This window comes from Medicago sativa, chromosome 2 (assembly GCF_051527215.1).
Source record: "Medicago sativa cultivar Bolivia chromosome 2, Bolivia_mono, whole genome shotgun sequence".
NCBI lineage: Eukaryota > Viridiplantae > Streptophyta > Magnoliopsida > Fabales > Fabaceae > Medicago > Medicago sativa.
In genome coordinates this window covers 67,580,451-67,601,189 of record NC_140750.1, presented here as the reverse complement: position 1 = coordinate 67,601,189, position 20,739 = coordinate 67,580,451, and the positions used below count along the sequence as shown (strand labels likewise).

General features: G+C 31.4%; 2 protein-coding genes and 1 non-coding gene across 3 annotated transcripts; 2 read left to right on the top strand and 1 right to left on the bottom strand.

Annotated features, from left to right (window-relative positions):
* The first annotated feature begins 1,222 nt into the window (after positions 1 to 1,222).
* PNSL3 (PsbQ-like 1) lies at positions 1,223 to 3,032 on the top strand. Its single transcript, XM_085745965.1, has 3 exons — positions 1,223 to 1,526; positions 2,234 to 2,520; positions 2,823 to 3,032. Exons 1-3 carry the CDS (start codon positions 1,238 to 1,240, stop codon positions 2,937 to 2,939), a joined length of 693 nt encoding a protein of 230 aa, XP_085602091.1. The 5' UTR covers positions 1,223 to 1,237; the 3' UTR covers positions 2,940 to 3,032.
* A 1,017-nt stretch (positions 3,033 to 4,049) lies between these two features.
* LOC146949980 (kinesin-like protein KIN-14N) lies at positions 4,050 to 10,058 on the bottom strand. The gene is made up of 17 exons (XM_085745964.1): positions 9,797 to 10,058; positions 9,428 to 9,667; positions 8,877 to 9,021; positions 8,671 to 8,780; positions 8,466 to 8,585; positions 8,093 to 8,275; positions 7,795 to 8,004; positions 7,634 to 7,708; positions 7,406 to 7,552; positions 7,180 to 7,318; positions 6,978 to 7,087; positions 6,466 to 6,627; positions 6,140 to 6,360; positions 5,862 to 5,943; positions 5,479 to 5,583; positions 5,249 to 5,353; positions 4,050 to 4,519 (listed from the first exon to the last, which is right to left on the bottom strand). Exons 2-17 carry the CDS (start codon positions 9,617 to 9,619, stop codon positions 4,340 to 4,342), a joined length of 2,286 nt encoding a protein of 761 aa, XP_085602090.1. The 5' UTR covers positions 9,620 to 9,667; positions 9,797 to 10,058; the 3' UTR covers positions 4,050 to 4,339.
* A 4,944-nt stretch (positions 10,059 to 15,002) lies between these two features.
* TRNAA-AGC (transfer RNA alanine (anticodon AGC)) lies at positions 15,003 to 15,075 on the top strand. Its single transcript has one exon. It is a non-coding gene; the product is annotated as a tRNA-Ala (tRNA).
* The last annotated feature ends 5,664 nt before the right edge of the window (positions 15,076 to 20,739 follow it).

Sequence of the window (20,739 nt, the reverse complement as noted above, 5' to 3'; positions counted from 1 at the left end):
CTCCCTTCCTAGTTCTCTATTTTTCAATCCTATTTATTGACAAAATCCCCTTGCTCTTATTGCATTGGATGCCTATGTGTTGTTAACTCATGATGCAAAAGAAACCAAAAACGGTTTTGCAAGTACTCTTCACCTATTTTGTTGAACCAAACTCTTGGCAACTGAAAGTCACTTTAGCTTTGGACTCAAAAATAGAACATTTTGGTTTACTTTTTGTACTTTTGGATTTTAATTATTTTGAAATACATTCTTTTTTATTTTGAAGATTTTATTATAATCAAATAGGCTATAATGAGGAAAAAGAACGACCAATATGAAGAAGATCAATTTTAAAAATTTTAATTTTCTATTTTGATAACACATGGTATGTATAAATAAACTGTGAGGTTTATTTATTTCAAAAATTACGAATTTGCCGGATAGAAAAGTTGTTGTAGGATACATATGTGTGTCATGTCTAATTGCATTGAGGATTTTGAAATCTTGAAGACTTTTGGTACTATGATAATTAATGACATAGTGTGTCTTTTTTTTTTTTGTTACAAGGATAAAAGAAACAATAAAAGAAAAAAGAAAAAACTACTCTCTCAAAAAATAGGTTTCAGTCGCGTCCGCCTTCAGAGGGTTCAAGAGACCTTCTGGAGGAGAATGATGAAGAGAAAGATCAATACTAAGCTTATGTATTGAGAGATTACTTGACATAGTTTTTAGTTAAAACGTAGTTTATAACTGTCATTGTGCATGCTTTTGCAAGCCAAATTTCGCTTTAGACAAACCAAACGGATTTTGTTTATGTTTTTTTCTCAGTTGTTATAGATGGTAATTTCTTTATAGGCCTCATAAATCGCTCAACTTATCAAAACGTATCTTTCAATAGGGTTTATTTTGTTTATAGAACCAGAAACTATTTTCTCAGATGCATTTTCACTGAATTTTGAGCAATTCAGGAGGCCTATGAAACAATTTTTAAGAACCCACCCAAAAGAAATACTCTAAGCCCACTATGTAAATTAAGTCCACATACACTATTGACCCAAGAAAAAAAAACACACACATCAAAACTAAAATTACAAAACCACCCTTAATAATGATATCCTTTCTAGTGGCACTCAGTGGACACCATAGCACTAGCACTTCCCAAATGGATATGTCACAAAAAATTTATTTCCAAAAATTTAATGAATTATCTATTTAAATTTCTCAAAATCTCACTCATTTGAGTAGCTTCTTCACCATTATGGCTCCTCTAACAAATTTGCATGGAGTCTCCAAAACTTTAACTCCAATTACATGCCTTGTTCCAATTGCACAAAGAACCTTTAAGACAGGACAAGTAGTAGTTGGATTTCTTGGAAGCAAAACAAAGAAATCATCAGAATGTGAATCAGTTAACACTACAAGAAGAGCAGCTGCAATAAGCCTTGTTTCTCTAGTTCTTACAGGACAATTCAGTGAGAAGATTTCACTAGCTAAGGATAATGGATTTTGGATTGATGGACCTATTCCAGAACCAACTGTCACTAATAGTAAGATTAATTTCTTGTATAGCTAATTAATTTACATAGGACAAAATGAATTGTATATAGTTCTTGCTTGCAATACATGCATTTCATTGCTCTTATGTTTGTTTGATCTTTATGTTTCAATTGACATTTGGAACAATTATGATTGGTTTTTTGTTCTTTTTTTTTACTATGTTCTTTTATAGTTATGATTGAAATTTAGCATGGTGAACTTAAAAATATTAATTGTACTATCATGGTGAAGTTAAAAAATAACAATTGATTTATTAATAAACAAATGCAATGGTGAAGATTTGATATGAGTTACCTATTAGTGAAGTACAATGGCAAGAAATATATTAAATCTTGACCATTACATTTGTTTATTATTAAATCGATGGTTATAATTAACTTCATCATGATGGTTCAATCTTTTAAATTCACTATACTAATTGTCACCTTACTGATAAGTGCACAAGTCGCTTGAGCTGACTAGACCATACTAAGTGGCTTAGGGGTAATCCTGTAAATTGGACTATAACATATAAAGTAAATTTGCAAAAGTAATCCTAAGTTTGAATAATAGAATATCAATGTAGTCAGAGACGTAGACACAATTGGCCGAACTCTGTGATAAAATATTGTGTTTTCTTTGTTTGTGTTTTTCGTATCTGTTTACTTTTGAACTAGGGTTCTTGTTCTAACAATGTAAATGATGATTATATGGTTAGATATTGCAAATGAGAAAACGGGGACACGTTCTTTTATCAAGAAGAAACTCTACATGGCAAATATTGGAGCCAAAGGAAGTGTTTTAAGGATCAAGAAATATGCATTTGATCTTCTTGCAATGGCGGATTTGATTGCACAAGACACACTCAACTATGTTAGGAGGTACCTAAGACTCAAGTCTACTTTCATGTACTTTGATTTTGACAAGGTTATCTCTGCTGTCCCAGCTGAAGATAAGCAGCAATTAACTGATGTGGCAAACAAATTGTTTGATAATTTTGAAAAGGTATGCTCTTTTTTAAATTGCGGTTACGTAGAGTCGCATTTTAGTCCTTGATATTGCAGGAAAAAGTGGTCGATGCGACTGTAGTCCAAAATATTGCAGACAAATGTGGCTGATGCGACCACAATTGCGGTCATGATTATGTTGTGGTACTTGATGTTGCATAAAGTTGCAAACAAATGTGGCTAATGCGGCCGCAATTGTGGTCCATCGACATTTGTGCCGCAATTGCAGTTGTTGACCACAATTTAATATTATGTGAATAGATGTTGGATTAATGAATTGAACTTTTTATGCAATGACAGCTTGAAGAAGCTTCAAGGAACAAAAATCTACTTGAAACACAAGCATGCTATAAAGAAACTGAAGTTATGCTTAAAGATGTCATGGACAGGATGACTATAATGTATAAAACAATTTGACATGATTTTAATTAAGCTGTATTCTTACTCTTGTCAAAACAATTTTGTGTTTTTGATTGTGTTGATTCAAGATAAGGACGTATTTACCTTGTAGATAGATAAATGCTATAATTTCAGCAAAATTTTCAAATGTATAATAGTGTTCTTTCTTCTTTTTTTTTTATAAATTCTTTTGGTTTTAATTACAATGTTGCCAATTCTATCTATAATAAATATAATAATCATTAACAAGACTTTATTTATTGTCTGATCAAATGTTACAAAATTGCCGGTTATAAATTGATATGAACAGTTATTTTGTTTGGAAAAAAATACTTCATCCAAATCATCTAAGAAACAAAATTAGATGCTATGAAAAATGTAATTTTGCTAAAGAACTTAATGAACTTCAATTAAGAATAAAGAACAAATAGTTAGGGAGAATTCGATTGAGTCATAACCGGAGCAATTATTAGTCAGACTTACTTATCTTTCGATATGAATTATTGATTACCACAATCCATTCCCCTCAGAATTAGAGGTTTAATCCAAACAATAAAAAGATATTATGCTTTTATATATACACACACACACACAATGCTCACATCGCCACATTGACACATGTAATGGAATTTGGAGGAGTTAGGAGGTCCAATAAATTTTACTTGGATTATACAACAAGTTTTTTAATATGGCTCAGGAATTGACTCTCTACCATAAGGTACGACTTAATTAATTGACAAGTTAAATACTGTATTAATATTTAACTTGCTTTGCAAGAACTCAAGCTTAGATTGAGACTTATCACCATCAAGCTTACCTATGCTACATGTTAATCCGTCAACAACCATATGGCAGATGATACGTCATTGCACTCCCCTTCTTTTTCTTCTTAAGTTAGTATATTTATTATCTATGATTACTCATTAAAAAACAAGTAATCATATTTTTAATATACTCACTTGTTTTAGAAAGAATGCTTTAAAAAAACAATCTTGAATTTATTAATGTACATTACAATCTCTCTTTCTCTCTTCCTCTCTACATCACAAGATAACAACCATCAATTTGATTGTTGAGTTTTATAACAAGTTTAACAGAACTTCAATATTTAAAAAAAAAAAAAAAAAATTAGACTAAGAAACATGTCTAGTTGTTTACTGATAATATAATGTAGGGTAAGTGGAATGAAATTATAATTATACAACATTAAACAGAATTGCAAATGAAACTAACAGAACAAGAATCTTTTTAACTAAATGCATAGTACTTGGTAACTTCATCACTATACAAGCTATATGTATGATGTTAGAGATGTAGAATTAAAGCTAATTTTGGTTATTGCAGTGGTCACATAGGCCAGGCAAATTGACTCCTCCAAGCAGGTTAAACATATATTCATGATTTCATTTGAGGTAAGATTAGAAATAGCTCAAGCGAGATTCTGTAGGGCGACCGTTGGTGGTGCGGCGAGGTGTCCCGATTTCACAAGCATTTACTCTTGAAGCAAACCGAAGCGAGCATAGTGACTCTCCAGATGAAGCTTGGTCAGGAGCGATGTTTACAAACATTAATGTCTTTGAGTCTCCACCTAGACAAGGCTGTTCAACATAGTAGTCGACAAATTAGATCATCTCAAAGTTATTAAAAACACCAACAGCTAGGACTGTTCATGCTTCGGTTCGGGAAAGAAAATCGAAATGATTTATTTAAACAGTTCAGTAAAACTGAACCGTTCGTCCCAAACCAAGTTGGTATAAAGGTCTGGTGCGCCGGTTCAGTGATTCCAAATCGAAACTACCTTTACAAAAAAACTAAACTGTACTTTTTCTAACTAAACCGATTCTTTGTGAACCCCATTGTATCAAATTGCTAATGCTGTTATTAACTGATTGTTAGGACAGATGAAAAAAACCAAAAACTGGACCAAGTTGAACTATAAGATTGTTTTAAAGAAGCAAAAACCAACTGAACCACACCGCACTGTAATGTGACAAATAGTTTACAAACAGAACTGAATCGAACTGGTTAATTTAATTCTTGAACTGTCGGTCACAGTTTAGTTTTTTTCAGTGAAGTTTGTTTCGGTTTAACGCTTTGGTTTGGATTTGGGAATTTTTTAACAGTCGTACCTATTGCAGTTTACTACACTTATAACTATAAGTAGCACTGAAAGAACTTTATGTGCATTCAAATAACTGATTTAAAGTACTACAATAAAACATAAGTTTTGTTTTATGACTATTAGTATTTAGAGATACTAATCATTTTTCAAGGTTAAGAAAATTGCAGCATTATTAGTGTATCAACTAAAATGAAAGAAAAATCACCTGAAGTAGGTATGTAAGCTTTGAGTTCCTGAATGGAATATGATCCTCCTTCTTGGCCAACGCAAATATAACATCACTTAATGATGATAGACTTTTATTTATTGCCTAATTACAAGTGAAAGAAGTTTAGATTATTATAAATCAAAGAAGCAAAACTATATGAAATAGAAAACATCATATGGTTTTTTCTTCAAAAAAAAAAAAAAAAAACATCATATGGTTTTACACACTTGAGTTTCTTTCAATCGGTCTCCAGTTGAGCCACTCCTTGAAAGACGCTCACTCCCAGCAAGATCAATGAGATTTAGAACACCTTGTACTTGTTGGTCCGTGCTCTAGCAGAACAAAGAGATAAGTGCTTATGTATAAGTTGTTTCTATAACAAAAAGTCAAATTATTTTCATAAGCTATCTTGGAGAGCTTATGGAAATAAGTTGAAAACAGCTTATGGACATGTCATAAGTTGTTTCTATAAGCTTTCTCCAACCGTCCCACAAGTAATTAAGCAAGCAGACAAGTTCAAATAAGTCAATCCATACAAGCTCTAGGATAGCAACCGAGTCATGAACAAGAAACATGGCTTCAATTATTAATAGAGGAGAAACATTCATACCTCATTTACACCGTATATTCGAAGAGTGAATACGAAATGACTTCTTGAAGATTGTTCGTTCATCTGAGTTTTTCCCACAGATCTAAATAGAAATAAACAGAAACATATATAGTCAAAATTGCCATCCAAAAGCAAAGTATGTTAGCTTGTAGGAGAACAATAAATCAAAATATTTTGATGCACTAAAATTATGTTAACTTTTGTTTTTGTTGATTTCATATAAAGCAATAAAAAGACACTGAACACATTGAGAAGCCTATAAAGGAAAAAGTAATAACCTGCTGCTTGCTGCTTGATTTAAAAGAAACGCGACCTCTTTTACACTCTCAACATCTACCACGGTAAGATCAGAAACAAGAGTATTTCCACTGGCATCATGCTTGATTGAGTATTGCTTCCCAGGAGTACCATTTTCTGCACGGGTTGCGTCTGATGGGGACTTATTTGTTGTAGCCAACAAATCACGAATCGTTTCATTGTATATTTCCAACATTGACACCTGTAAATTTTTATGAAGAAAAAACCTTATTAGATCTCAACATCATATTTAATGTAACCGTTGTAATGATGGGACTGAGGGAAAAAATTAAAAACTCATTATCACCTGCATTTCATATTTCCAGCCTTGCGGTTGCTGAGACTGTCTTGTTTGAAATATTTGTTCAAGTGAACGAGGTATCAAACCCTTTTCTCCGGGATGTCCAGGCCTGCCCATCATTGTATAGGTTTTCCCTGAACCTGTCTGACCATACGCGAAAATGCAAACCTGGAAAAGAAAATGTCTCAAATTTCAAGAATCCTTGGTGCTAAACATTCATACAACTTGATAAACATGCATATTATAAGGCCCTATTTGGATAAACAACTTAATTGAGCGTTTATAGCTTAAGCACTTGACATATAAAGTACTGCATAAATTGTTTATAAGCTCTCCCAAACAGTCTTTCATGTGCATTAGTAGATAAGATAAGTTCAAATAAGCTAACCCAAAGATAACCTAAAACTAAAGCCTTTTAACTCTATTACCGACTAGCAATTGAACAATGGCATGCAGCTAAGAGTATAATATAATATGAAATGATATACAAATAATAAAAGCTAAACTTTAGAAATTACCTTATAACCATCAAGAGCACTTTGCACAAGCTGTGAAATTTCTGTAAATACTTCTTCTTGTAATGCATCAGGTGCAAAAACTCTATCAAATGTGAAAGAATGTTTTTGGCCTAAAAATAGCAACACAAGTATCAGCATAATTAAATAAATAAACTAAAACAAGCATACATCAATAAAAAGAAGCCAGCATCATGAGATATACCGTTTTGTGTCAATTCAATGCCTCGTCCAGAAGCTTCCATGGAGGTAGGATAAGATATAATCTTGCCTTCTGAGCTGCAACTTTCATCAGGTAACAAAGGCCGCACTCTACAGAACACACGAATGTTCCCTTTCAGTTCCTGTCAAAATGAAGATAAGTACTTAGTAAGGAGTTGATTTTATTTCAATATTTTTGTTTATCAACAAATTTCGTCTCAGGGAGTTACCAAAATTGTATTATGTAATTCTTTCCTCAGCTTCTCCCCTTCTATAAGTTTGTATTCCGCGTCTGCCAATCGTTTTTGTAACTCATTTACGAGTTTTTGTTGTCCTTCGAATTCTGTTCTTGTCTCAATTGCGGATATATCACAAACCTGAATGAAGAACCAAAATAATTATATCACAAATTCAATGAGACAATCTTTTCTTCAAAATTTATGCCACATTGTCATCACCTCAAGTTTGTTCTCTGCAATCGTTAGCTTCTCTTGTAATTCCTTTATATGACTATCTTGCAAAGTACATTTTGTCTGCACAGGAAAATCATAGTTTCATGTCTACATAAATAGCAAAAAGGATGTCGAATTTACCGAAAAAAAACATGATATAAACCAACCTCCAACTCATTTGTTTTAATGGTCAAGTTGTTCACTTCGGAACCAGACTTTTCTGAAGAATCTTTAAACTTCACTATTTCAGTACTTAAAGTTTGCACTTGAGAAATTTGGCGGTCTCGATCATCCCTCACTTGGTGCAACTCGCTTCGAAGGGACGTAACTTCACTAGCAAAAGCATCCTTCTGTTTTGTAGCTTCTTCTTGAGAAGCCTGAGGAAAACAACCAATGAAACTCTGTAAGACTTCCAAGTTGCATACTAACAGAAAGGTTTACTGAAAAATCACAATGTATACTAACCATAGACAGAGCAAGTTGGCCCTTCAACATTGTAAGATTTTCCACTACGGTCGCTTTCTCTTTCTCTACACGCTTTAGATCACCTTCCACTGTAGAAAGCTCAGAATGAAGTTTTCCATTGTACTGCTGCAAGCTTGTTATATACTCTTGTAATCGCTTATACATGTCATTGAGTGATACTATCTGCAAAAATGCATTGATGTATTATACATTTGTATAAAAATATTTCCTGACACTGACATGACTATCAATATTGGATAAGCTATCCTGGATATTTAATGGAGATAAGGTGAAAACAGCTTATTGACATATATAAGTTGTTTTCATAAGCTATCATAGACAGCTTATTGAATTCATATTATGCTTATCATACCTTCTGATTTGCAGTTTCAAGCTCACGTTGAGCTCTACCAAGATCTTCTGATAGCGTCGTCTGCGACCTTTCAAAGTCAAGCCTAGCCTCTCTTTCTTTAACAAGAGATTCCATTGCAGCCTAGTGTTTCAAAAGATAATAAAAATGATAAATTTTGCATCAACCTTTCCATGGCATTTTGCACAAAATTGAAAACCTTACTCACCGCCTTTTCTGTTTCTTCCTTCACTAATTTCTCTTGCAAAGAAGTGCAATTCCTTCTCATTTCTGTAATAATTGAATTCAGCTCTTCCTCCTTGATTTTGAGAAGCAACTCTGCAATTGAAATGAATTACACCACATTACTACACAAACATAATGCGGATTTTCCAAAAACAAAAAAGGCAAAAAATATAAAAAAATAATCTTTACCTATTTCCACACATTTTTGTTGGGACAATTCCAATGAACTCTTCAACTTCTCTTGCTCTAATGAGTAGCTCAACTCAAGATCTTGGAACCATCTAATGCAAACCTTGAGCCTTTTTATATAATCAATCATATTTTCACATCTTTCCTAAAAACACAAATTATGATGTTAATTACTTAATTAATTTAATATAAGTTAAAAGATAAAACATTGCACCCATTTGATCTAAAATCCCAAACAACCAAAACAAACAATTAAAAAGCATAAATCATACAGCCGTCCTTGAGGGGATTTAAAATCTGTCTTCGAGATTACAAGATCAAACTATGGACACAGACACCAGACACGACACGGACACTGATACGCCAACACTGCTAATAACTTTATAAAATCACATAATCCAGTGTAATTATATGTATCAGTGTCGTGTCGGTGTCAGACATGACACATATCCGACACCGGGACACGCCTAATCCGAGGAGTGTATGTGCTTCATAATTTACCACCGACCTAACACCTCAAACAACTAAAGGCACAACAAAATTTAACCAACCTTGTAATTAAATCTGTCTTTCCTTTTGGATTTCTCATTCAACAAAGCCTCAACATCTTCTCTTGTGAAATCTATATAGCTTCCATAATCAGAACCAGCATTGCTTGGTGGAGTACTACTTGGACCAAGATCATGTCCACCATTTCCTAAACCAAAAGAAAGCCTTCTTCCATTCATTGGAGTTCCCACCATTTTTCTTCTTCAATCTATGAAAAGTTCATTCATCACCAACAACACAACCTTGCAAAACCACAAAAAAATTACTTTTTTACCCTTGAAATTTCACATCCATTAAACAAATGTGAAAACCATAAACAACCCACTTCTCAAAATGGAAAATAAATGATGGGAAAAGAAAAAAGTTTGTACCTTTGAACAATTTGAAGGTGTTGAAGGTGTGAATGTGAGTGATATTATGAGATAAAGAACTAGTTTTTGAAGCTTAACAACACTTCACTACAGAGTGAGTGAGGAGAGAGAAAGTGAAAGAGAGAGAGAGAAACTAGTATTGTGGGGCCATGGATTGTCTTCAAAGCTATGAAGCTATCAAAGTCAGTTGCTTTAGCTAGAAGAGAACAGATTGGTATTTGGTGGTGATGATCCACACAAACACTCTGAAAATTTTCAAGAGAAAGATGAGAATGTGAAAGGTTTAACTTAAAAAGTAGAAAATAGATGACATTTTTCCAAAAAGTGTTATTAATATTATTACTCCCTCAGTGTCGCTTTAGCTAAAAAAATTTGTTTTAAAATGAGTGTCGCTTTCAGTTTCCAATGCAATAATAACTTTTTCTTTTCAATTGTATCCTCCAATTAATATTCTGCACACTACTTCCAAAGTATTGCTTTTAAAGCTAACCAATAGTTAATAAGGATAATTTATTAAAATAAGCATTCTTTTTCTCTTAATCATTGCATTTCTTAATATGTGTGTAAACATCTAAAACGACACTCATTTTGAAACGGAGGGAGTATTATTTAAATGACGCAGACTTGAGACTTTGAAGTGTTTCTTTTTAGATCTTAGATTCGAATTCTCCTGATACAAAGGATTTATGTATTGAATCGGTCCATGTTTTAATTGAAGAAGTTTACTCTTTTGACCTTCTACATTGTTCGACCTTTTGGTTCGTATCCCTCAAATATTGTTTTTCTCGTTAAAAAATGTTTTGGTAGATAATTACCGAATGTTTTTAATTGAATCTTTGTTAATGGACGGTGAGATTGGTCTTTTAAATTAATCACTCATTTGGTCAGATATAAAGTTTTAAAAAATATATATTGTGATTAATTAACATTATCTTGTAGTTATGTTGGTAAGTGGAGTTCAAATAGATTTTTACTATTGTAGATCTATATGTGGTTTGTTTGGCACTGTTTGTCAGTGAGGACTTAGTTTAGATTTTTACTGCCTTTCATTTTGAACTTCTAAATTCAGCTCTTGACCATCACGTGTAAGATTCGTTCTCCCATGCAATTCATTAATTATTAGTACATCCCAAAAAATAGTAACCCTTTATCATTATAAAAAGATGTTTATTACACCCTCCATTTCAAAATGAGTGTCGCTTTAGCCAAAAAAATTTGTTTCAAAATGAGTGTCGCTTTCAATTTCCAATGCAATAATAACTTTTTCTTTTCAATTGTACCCTCCAATTAATACTCTGCACACTACTTCCAAAGTATTACTTTTAAAACTAACCAATAGTTAATAAGGATAATTTGGTAAAATAACCATTTTCTTTCTCTTAATCATTGCATTTCTTAATATGTGTGTAAACACCTAAAACGACACTCATTTTGAAACGGATGGAGTATTTTTTTTATCAGAAACACAGTCTATTTTTGTGAAATTATAAATTGAATTGTTGAATTATAAAAAATAAACTTATGATAATGTTATTTCACCTTAAGAAATGTTATTTATATATAGTATGTATGCAAGAAAGAAGATATACATAAAAGTTAGCTCTCTGCAACCTATGAAGTGACAAGTGTATGGACAGATTTGGATTCATTGCAGTTTGCCTGAACGTCAACGTATCTCGATCATCTGATTATGATTTGACGATTTAGATTTTAAGTTTGGATTTAAATTATTTTTTAAATCTTAATTTTGTTGTTAAAATTTAGATTGCTTGATCAATATCAGACGATCTAAATGTGTGTGACTATAGTATAATAAAAGTAGGGAAATGTTAACTTGTGCCCTTGAGGCATAAGTTAAGAAACCAAATGTGGAAAAAAAAAAATTGAAAATTGTGCATTCAATACCTTAAAAGTTTAAAAAGTTATCTTCTCAATATAAAATTTATTATTTAATTCTATTTTAAGTTTCTTATCCTGTGCCCTAAGGGCACAAGTATATTGAGTGTAAACAAATTCAGTCATGTATTGAGAAAAAATCATTTCTTTAAAAAGATATACGGTGTAAAAAAATTATAAAGAGCAACACTTCCCATTTTACACTATCATATATCCTAGTTTGAAAAATATGAACCGAAAAAAGCTGATAAATAAGGACAATCATCACTTTATAAGTTGGTTTTGTAAGAATGAGTTAAATCAAATGTAAAATTGTATTTACCGTTAAATTTCTAAACTTCCATGTGGACCCCTGTAATTTCAATTTTTTATTTGCTGTGATTTTAGAAAGATAGCAATGATATAGATAAAGCGTTGAAGCGATAATGAGTTGGTCTAAGTGATAGGAAATTTGAAACCCTTAAACATGTGGTCGAGATTTGATTTCGAGAATCAATTTTATGTGTCCAGCATGTACTTGAGACTAGTTACTGTATGATGATGAAAATTTCATATAAATTCGTAAAATGTTGTGAAAGTTATATCCAATAAACAATGATTGATGAGATCATCTATGTTTGTTTAGCTTACAACATGGTCTTGAATTTGAATTTAGTCTTAAAATTTTAATACGATGACTAAATTAAATACTTGTGTGAATCTAGATACATCTCTCTGTACTGTATGATTTTGTGTGAACAACCATTATCTTTGAAAAATAGCAAAACAAGTTGGACCCCAAATTTAATTTCATTCCCAAATCTGCAGGAATCTGTGACACAAATAAAAGAAGATAAATTAACTGCTGTTTAGCTTTAAAAAGGAATAAATTAATTACAATTATTCCCCTCACAAACTCCTGTGCCAGGATCCAACATCCTTCTTCCATAATCCAAATCTAAACTTTGCCAACCTGCTTAATAATAAAGAACTATTTTTTTTTTCTTCAGTTGCTTAAGATGAGAGTAAAGAATTTTCCTTCATTTCCCAAAAAAGATTGTATAACAAAATGGGAACACTGAAAGCAAGTACCATACCATACCATGACACATCAATTAGTTAGTGTTTCCATTCACTTCTTGGTACTCAGCTGCATTTCTTGTCCTTATCATATGACCTCTTTTTAAGGCTTCTTCCTCAACAATGCTTATGAAAAAATTGACTTATCGTCCTCTAATTTGCACCTATAAGAAAAAGGTTTTGTTCCATGCATTCTCACAATCAACATAGCGATGTTCGCTTAATCGACATCAGATGGTTCAATTTTAATTTTAATATTTTTACAGGTTTAAACAAATCAAAATCCATGTTAAAATATTATTCGTCTAATCTGAATTCAACGATCATTGATGTGTTGATTACGTAAATGAAGAGATTATTGATTGGAAGCCATATGAATTTCTCTAGTAGTGGACATCATTATCTATGTTAAAAGTGGAATAAAGGTTAAAATTCCTTGAGTCATAATCTTGCTCTAGAAGTTCGGATCTTGCCCTTAAGCACCAATGGACTGTCGGCAAAAGTTCCAAGGCACTAACACCAATCATACACCATTTAATTAGTCTTTGCTAATTGGCAAGTGACATAGTACTATAATATTGGAGGTCATTCAACTATAATATGTTAATTTCAACTGTAATAATAGGTGAATATGGGTGGGGTTGATTTTTGCCACAATTATTGATATAATTAGAAAGAAGCAGACTGTGTAATCACTTTTGCTAGATTGTCAAGCAAATTAGGTGTGACAAAGTCCCTTTTCAAAAGTCTTCTGCATGTACATTTTTAGATTTATTGAATAATTAATGTATATAATTTATAATATATATCAGATATATTAGTTATTCAATAAATCTAAAAAAAATTGTTTACATATAATTAAAGATATGTTTTTATCAAAATCACATTGAGACTTTGATTTTGCCAAACTAACCATCAAATTAAATATAATGTACATGCATTGAAACTTTAGTGGCCTCATCTAATGGGTGGCCCTAATGAGTTGCTGCTTTACAAATTACACAAAATTGATGACATTGTAATCATCATTTGGGTGTATTAAACAAAGCTATTAAAAACAAATAAGTGCTTACATGATTAAAGATAGTTCTTTTCAATTTGTTGGTTTGTGAATGATGGAGGCATGGAGCATTATTTGTTTGATGTGGCCTGTATGCACTTCCAAATTGCACCCTTATAGTTTAACGAATCCAATGTAGTATGAGACAAAATGAGTAGAATAATAATTCAATATATATGGTCAAGCACAATTATTTGTTTATATTTAGGCCTTCAAACATGTGCACAGTAGTGGTTTCTCCACGTATTATGTCTTGAATGAACAAATATTCTGAAATCTAGTACCTTGGTATTACAATTAAAATTAAAATAAAAGTTGGAACAAATGATCCTTGGTCAGTGTTTTAGCCTGCTTAGTTTAGAGAATGGTCTAGAAAACCTGCAGGATAATATTAATAGTGTACTCTACTAGTATTATGAAATTCTATGTTTATAGTAATTGTTTTTTCACTTTCATTCCATTCTGCCATTTAATGATTGGCTATATATGACATTTCTCAATTTTAACTTTTAGAAAGGAAAAAAAACTGTAAAAAGAAGACTTTTAGAAAGAAAGAAAAAGGCATTCTAATTTTTTAGTTTAATTTAACCGTCCACTCTCTCATAATGTATTATTACAAATTAATTAATAGTAATATCTTCACATCTCCTATGAGCCAATGTTGGATAATATTAATCTAGCTGATAAAAATTCAACTAAAGGACACAAGCATTTGAATTTAAATTATACATGAGTTTGAAGATCTCTTGTTGGTGGATAGTTTATAATATCACTCTCTTGAACTTTATTTGGTCATAGTGAAACTCCAAACATCAAATTCATCAAATCATTTTTTCATATTCAAAAAAGGAGAGAATTATGTGCTTTTTTTAGGTGTTTTTCGTGTGGTTCTTCACATAAAATTCACTTTTTATGTTTATAACCAACTTCAAAAAATCGTGGATTTGAGAAATCACTAATAGTTAGGAGTATTTTATATGAAGAACCTCATAAAAACACCTACAAAAATGCATCTAAATTTTATCCTTTAAAAAATTACTGCTTTGATAACTTTCACCCAAAAATCTAAAATTAACCACGAACTGTTATTCTAATTAACGACTACGAATGAATATACACATCACATTAATTCACCCACAACCAAGAACTAAATTAAATATAGATATATATGTTGTAGAGAAATTTCAACATGGGGATGTAGCTCAGATGGTAGAGCGCTCGCTTAGCATGCGAGAGGTACGGGGATCGATACCCCGCATCTCCATTTTTGTTCTATTTTTCAACCTTTTTTTCACTTACATCAGTTACGTGCATTTTCTCCAGTTTTACACGAAACGGTTGAGTTGTCTATGTCACGGTAATTAATACACCAAAGTTGACTCTTACACGAAACTATATACGTCCAGTTATATTTTCATGTATAAATCAATTTTTTGTTTATTTTATAGATGTATAAATCAAATTTGACTTGCTTATTTTTGGGTCTAAAAGCTTTTACGACTAGGAGCATAGGCCACATATCATTAAATGTTTTAATTGTTTTTTGGCTCAAGAATTGCAACATTGGTCTTCCTTCCATTTCTGATTTCTTGAACAAGTGTCTATCTATATATATGTATAAGATAAGACCAAGCTTTATTCTCATTTTAGCTTTTAGGTGGGATGTGTTGATGTGAGTAGAACGTAATGTTAGAATGTGGTCAGGTAATAAACCATCATTGAAAAATTTGATACCATAGTTGGTTCGACCTGTTGAATCGAGAACTCATTAGGGTGAATCACATCAAACTAGGGTTGAATGGTTTGTATTGCGGTTCAACGGGTTTGTTTGGTTCATCATATAGATCCGCACCATTTTTTAGAACATTGATTCTAATACTTATTTTATTCCTAACTAATTCTTGACAAACTTATCTTAGTAGAATAGCTAGCTGTGTAATCATGTTTCCCTTAAATGTTACGAGACTCACATTTAGCAAACAATAAATATTTACAACCACCCAAACATGAATATCATCTGAAAAATGTATCAAAATTGAGCATTCTTGGCTAACATGTTATTGGACTTTAAGAATAAGAAGCGCAAACACTTCTTCATCTATTTTATCTCCTTTTCATTATGTAAACAATTGTTCACGTAACATCCATTGCAACATTAAATTTTTTGTCCACTCATAGCATGGGACCAACCTATATATTTATGTCTCCAAATCTTACCAGAAGTTAGTGTTATTAATTAAATGTAACCATTCAATTTCAGTTTCCAGAGAAAGAAACAAAACCCACTTAATTTCTAGTGAATTTATAGATATAGGTTTTAAATTGTGGTTGCAATCATTGTTTCGTCGCGATCTTTCAAAAGTTACAGTCAAATACGGTTGATACAATTATGTTCATATTGTAGTCGCAGAAACAAAAAAAAAAATACTTTGATTTCATGGTCCAGTTGTCACCGTGGACCTTTTTTAAGTGACATGTTGAACTTCTTTAATTTCCATAAAATCTCTCAAACTTAAACTTTCAATAGACTTTTATGCTTTGCTAGAAAAGGACGGAGGTCAAGATTTTATACATGATGTTTGCATATATCTTTGTATTTGGATTTAGTACCTTTGTCGCATCACAAAGTTTTTAATATCACGGATCTCAAATACATGTTTGAGATCATTTAAAGTTGATTTTGTTATTGTGTAATTTGAGTTGTCCGAACTCATATTAATAATCGAGATTGTTTACCGCATGTAAACACTTTTTTTCAGCAGATAATTTAGATCAATCTATCTCCTCATTAGAGGTGTAGTCCACAATAGTCCTTTGCTTTCTTCTTTGATAATCACTATAATCAAAATAACAATTGCTAAACAGCTCTTCTTTTAAAAAAAATTTTGCATTAGGTAATTTTATACAGAATAGTTTTGTTTTTATTACCTTCTTCACAAGGCATCTATATATTATTACATCATCACAAGGCATGCTCATAATTACTGATATTAGATTGATACTTGAGAGTTATAACTAACTTAAATGTTTGGTATCAATTTGCATAGATGGTTACAAACTCACTTTTCAATTTTAAACCGTTTCTTCTGCATAATTGAATCTCAAGCCACATCTTACCCTTTTGCATATTTGGCATTTGAATTTCTAAGAATATGTCATTATGTATGAATGCTTGTATATTCTTCCAATCTGCATCCTCCTGGCATCTCAAGCCTTTGCACATATCCATTTTCCCACCAATGACCACACCTCCAATCATTTGTCTTTGAGTCTCTTTGTTGCTTCCATTGTCCACTTATTTTCACCACCTTCCCTTTATTAATGTGGACTTGAATGTTGTACATTTCCTAGTTTTTAATATCACATTCCCTATGAATCTTGTATTTCCACTAATTAATAACTTTATACTCCCTCCGGTCCTATTTATTAGTGAAATTTGGGTCAACAAAAATGAATGTATCTGGTTAAAAATTCAGTCCAGATACATGAATTTTTGTTGACTCAACTTTCTCTTATAAATATGACCGGAGGGAGTACTACTTATGTATTTAAATTTAAAAGTGTGTTTAGATGAAGTAATTAAAAAGTTTATGAAATTTAGAATTCTAAGCAAAATCATAGGGATCAATCTGCAATATTTGAAAAATTAACAACAATTTTGCTTTTCAAAAAGCCTGAAAAATAAAATTTAGCCTGAAAAATAAAATTTATATAATTTTTTTAAGAAATATTAATTTTAAAAGGTTCATTTAAAGAGTTTGGTTTAAGCCTCAATATTGATTGAGACGACCATGTTGAAAGCAAGTCGAAGATATATGGCAGCAAGCAAGTGAATAATATTGTATACAAACTTTTAGTTTGATACGCTCATTTCCAATTTCTTTCAACCAAAATAAAAAGTCTTCATAACTAACTAGATAGATATGCAGTTATAAAACAATGATTAGATATATTGTATTTTTTTTTTATGGTGGCCGGCTTCGAACCCCGGACTTTGCATATATTATGCATTATCCATACCAACTGAGCTAAGCTCATATGGACATGTATATTGTATCGAACATATTGAGTATATATCCTAATTAAGTCATACACAAAAAACACATAGTATTGAATATCCAAATGCAACTTTTGGTTGACGAAGTATGACTGCATGATTAGTTGATTACTCTTTTACTTTTTGGTTTGTGGCATTGGGATTCATAAATAAATTGTAACTCGCATTTAATATGTTTACCTTGGCTCTGTTTGGTAAACCCAAAAAAAGAGCTTTTAGCTCTTAGCTTTTAGCTTATAAGCTTATTTGACAAAAAAAAACTCTGTTTGGTAACACAAAAGCTCTGTTTGGTACAACGAGCTTATAGCTTATTTCAGGAGCTTATAAGCTATTTTTCAGAAGCTACTTCAAGTAGCTTTTAGCTTCTCATTTTTTCTTCCATATTTACCTTTATTATTCAAAGCAAAAGCTATCAGCTAATTTTACCAAACACTTCAACTAGTCTATCAGCTAAAAGCTATCAGCTAGCTTATCAGCTATCAGCTAATTTTACCAAACAGAGCCCTTGTGTGGGACACATAGATAGGGTTCATGCTGCTGCTTACAAAACTAACAAGTTTTCACATAAGTTATTAGTAATAATGAAAGCAGTGAAAAAGTAAACATTCCATGTGCCCAAATTCAAGGAAAAACTATCCTTATTTATGCATCTATTGTTTATCCTGCTTCATGCAATGGTTGAAAGATAGATGTTTCCATTTGACTGTTCACAATAGCTCTCAATTAATTAATGTACACTCCTTGATCACTGATATAAACAAAACAAAAAAAAAACACTTTTTTATGAATAACAAATGTATCTGGTCTATAATATATATAAGATACATCGATTATTTAATAAATTTAAAAGTTATTTTTCGTTATAATAATTGCCAGATGATATATATACAAGAAACAAGATAACATCTTTATAGCACACCCCTTGTCTACATGTATTTTTAGAAGGCATCTATTTAAATCTTTTATTACTTGCCCAGCATTTGGAAATTAACTAAGCTTATTAGTTTGAGTTAAGAGACAAGAAGTTTGAGGTTTATATATTCAAAACTTAAACGAAAAAGTAAATATTAATCTAATAACTAACTACTAATATTTGTCATTAAAAAAAAAACTAAGGTGTCGTATACTATATAATACTACCTCTGTCCCGGTGTTGCTGTATGGTGCGAATAAATATTCGCGTGACAGGCACGAAGAGGTTATTTAATGCCCAATATACTAAGCTATGATCTTTCGCGTTGGTTCTTTTTTATTCTTTTGGTAAAATACTTCTTTGTTTTTTGAAAAGTGACAATAGAACGATAGGTCTCATGACTATCAACTCCGAGCTTAGCAAGATAGTCGGTGCATACATTCCCCTCTCGAAGAGTGTGATGTATGTGAACGTGTCAGTCCTTAGAAAGGAACTTCTTTATATTATAAATATTTGTTGCGTAGTGATTTCAAGCATTGACAGATTCAGATATCAACTTCATTGCGGTCTTTGAGTCAGAATAACACCACAACTCTAGAATACCAAACTCCCAGGTCATACGTAACCCATGATAAACTGTCAATAACTCTCAATGGAGGATGTCAGAGAAACCTATATTTCGACCAAAGTCATGGATCCAAGCATCATCCTCATTCCTAAGAAACCCCCAAAACCAAAGACATCGGGATTGTCAAGGCTACTGCCATCAACATTCAAAATCATGTCATTAGACTTGCTAGCATAACACTAAAAATAAAGGAACAAAATTACAATTTTAACAAAATAAGTGGATCAAAAGGACAATTAAACCTATATTTTTTTAAAAAAGATATAAGAGATTTTTTTTTATTATTTTAATCAAAATGAACAGTAAACTAAACATCTATATCTTCTTAAAATGCCTATATTTTCTTGACGTAATAGTCATTTTGGTCACTAATTATATAAGGAGTAGTCATAATAATACCTCAATGTATCAAAATTTGAAAATAGTTTTTGATTGTGCACTTCGTTAGTCAGTTCTTGACATTAAAATACTTTGTTAATATTGTTATATCAGTCCTTATAAATACTTATTTATTGTCATTTTAGTCCTTATATGAAAAGAGTTATTGTGAGTATTGAAGAATTATTTTATTGTCAACGACTATTTTGACTAACAAAGTGCATATCCATTGAGGAATTATTATTACTACTTCATACACATTTAGAGAACACAATAATTATTATTCCTATTTTCTTAAAAAAAAAAAAAAGCTTAAACGCAGCGATTTTGAACCCGTTTAAAAAAAATGGCAAAAGTGACCCATGTTTACCCCTTTTGCAAAATCTCAATTTTGACTTAGTCAAACCCATGTGTCACGCCACCTAAGACCATGTACAATGGTTCAACACTCTCAACACCCATTTTTTCTTTTCCCAACACTCCACATCATTTTTTCTCTCTTCCATCTAATAATTCAACACTCATTCAACTTTTACCCTCTCCAATGATTTTTCATTCAACACTCTACCCCACCACTTTTTATTTCATATTCTTATTTAATTTTATATTTTTGTTTTTTTATTACATAAAATTACAATTATCGATTATAATTAAATTAAAATAATAAACACTTAACAATTTATATTTTAGTTTTTTGTAAAAGCAAAATTTATTTAAATAATTTATTTTTATTTTCTTAACTTAAAATGCAATACAATAAACTAAGCACGCGACACACAAATAACTTAAAATGCAAGACAACAAACTAAGCACACAACACACAAGTAACTAGAAGAATTCTGAATGTTGAAATGATTATTATTTGGATCCATTTCAGTAAAGAGAAGATTAAAACTTCAAAATAAAAGCTAATAACACACAAGTAACTAAAAGAATTCTGAATGTTGAAATG

Coding starts and splice junctions, on each gene's coding strand:
- PNSL3 (XM_085745965.1), top strand. CDS start 1,238: ATGGCTCCTCTAACAAATTTGCATGGAGTCTCCAAAACTTTAACTCCA. Junction 1,527..2,233: donor AGAACCAACTGTCACTAATA/GTAAGATTAATT, acceptor TTATATGGTTAG/ATATTGCAAATGAGAAAACG. Junction 2,521..2,822: donor TGTTTGATAATTTTGAAAAG/GTATGCTCTTTT, acceptor ATGCAATGACAG/CTTGAAGAAGCTTCAAGGAA.
- LOC146949980 (XM_085745964.1), bottom strand. CDS start 9,619: ATGGTGGGAACTCCAATGAATGGAAGAAGGCTTTCTTTTGGTTTAGGA. Junction 5,354..5,478: donor ACCGATTGAAAGAAACTCAA/GTGTGTAAAACC, acceptor ACTTGTAATTAG/GCAATAAATAAAAGTCTATC. Junction 4,520..5,248: donor AGCTTACATACCTACTTCAG/GTGATTTTTCTT, acceptor TATGTTGAACAG/CCTTGTCTAGGTGGAGACTC.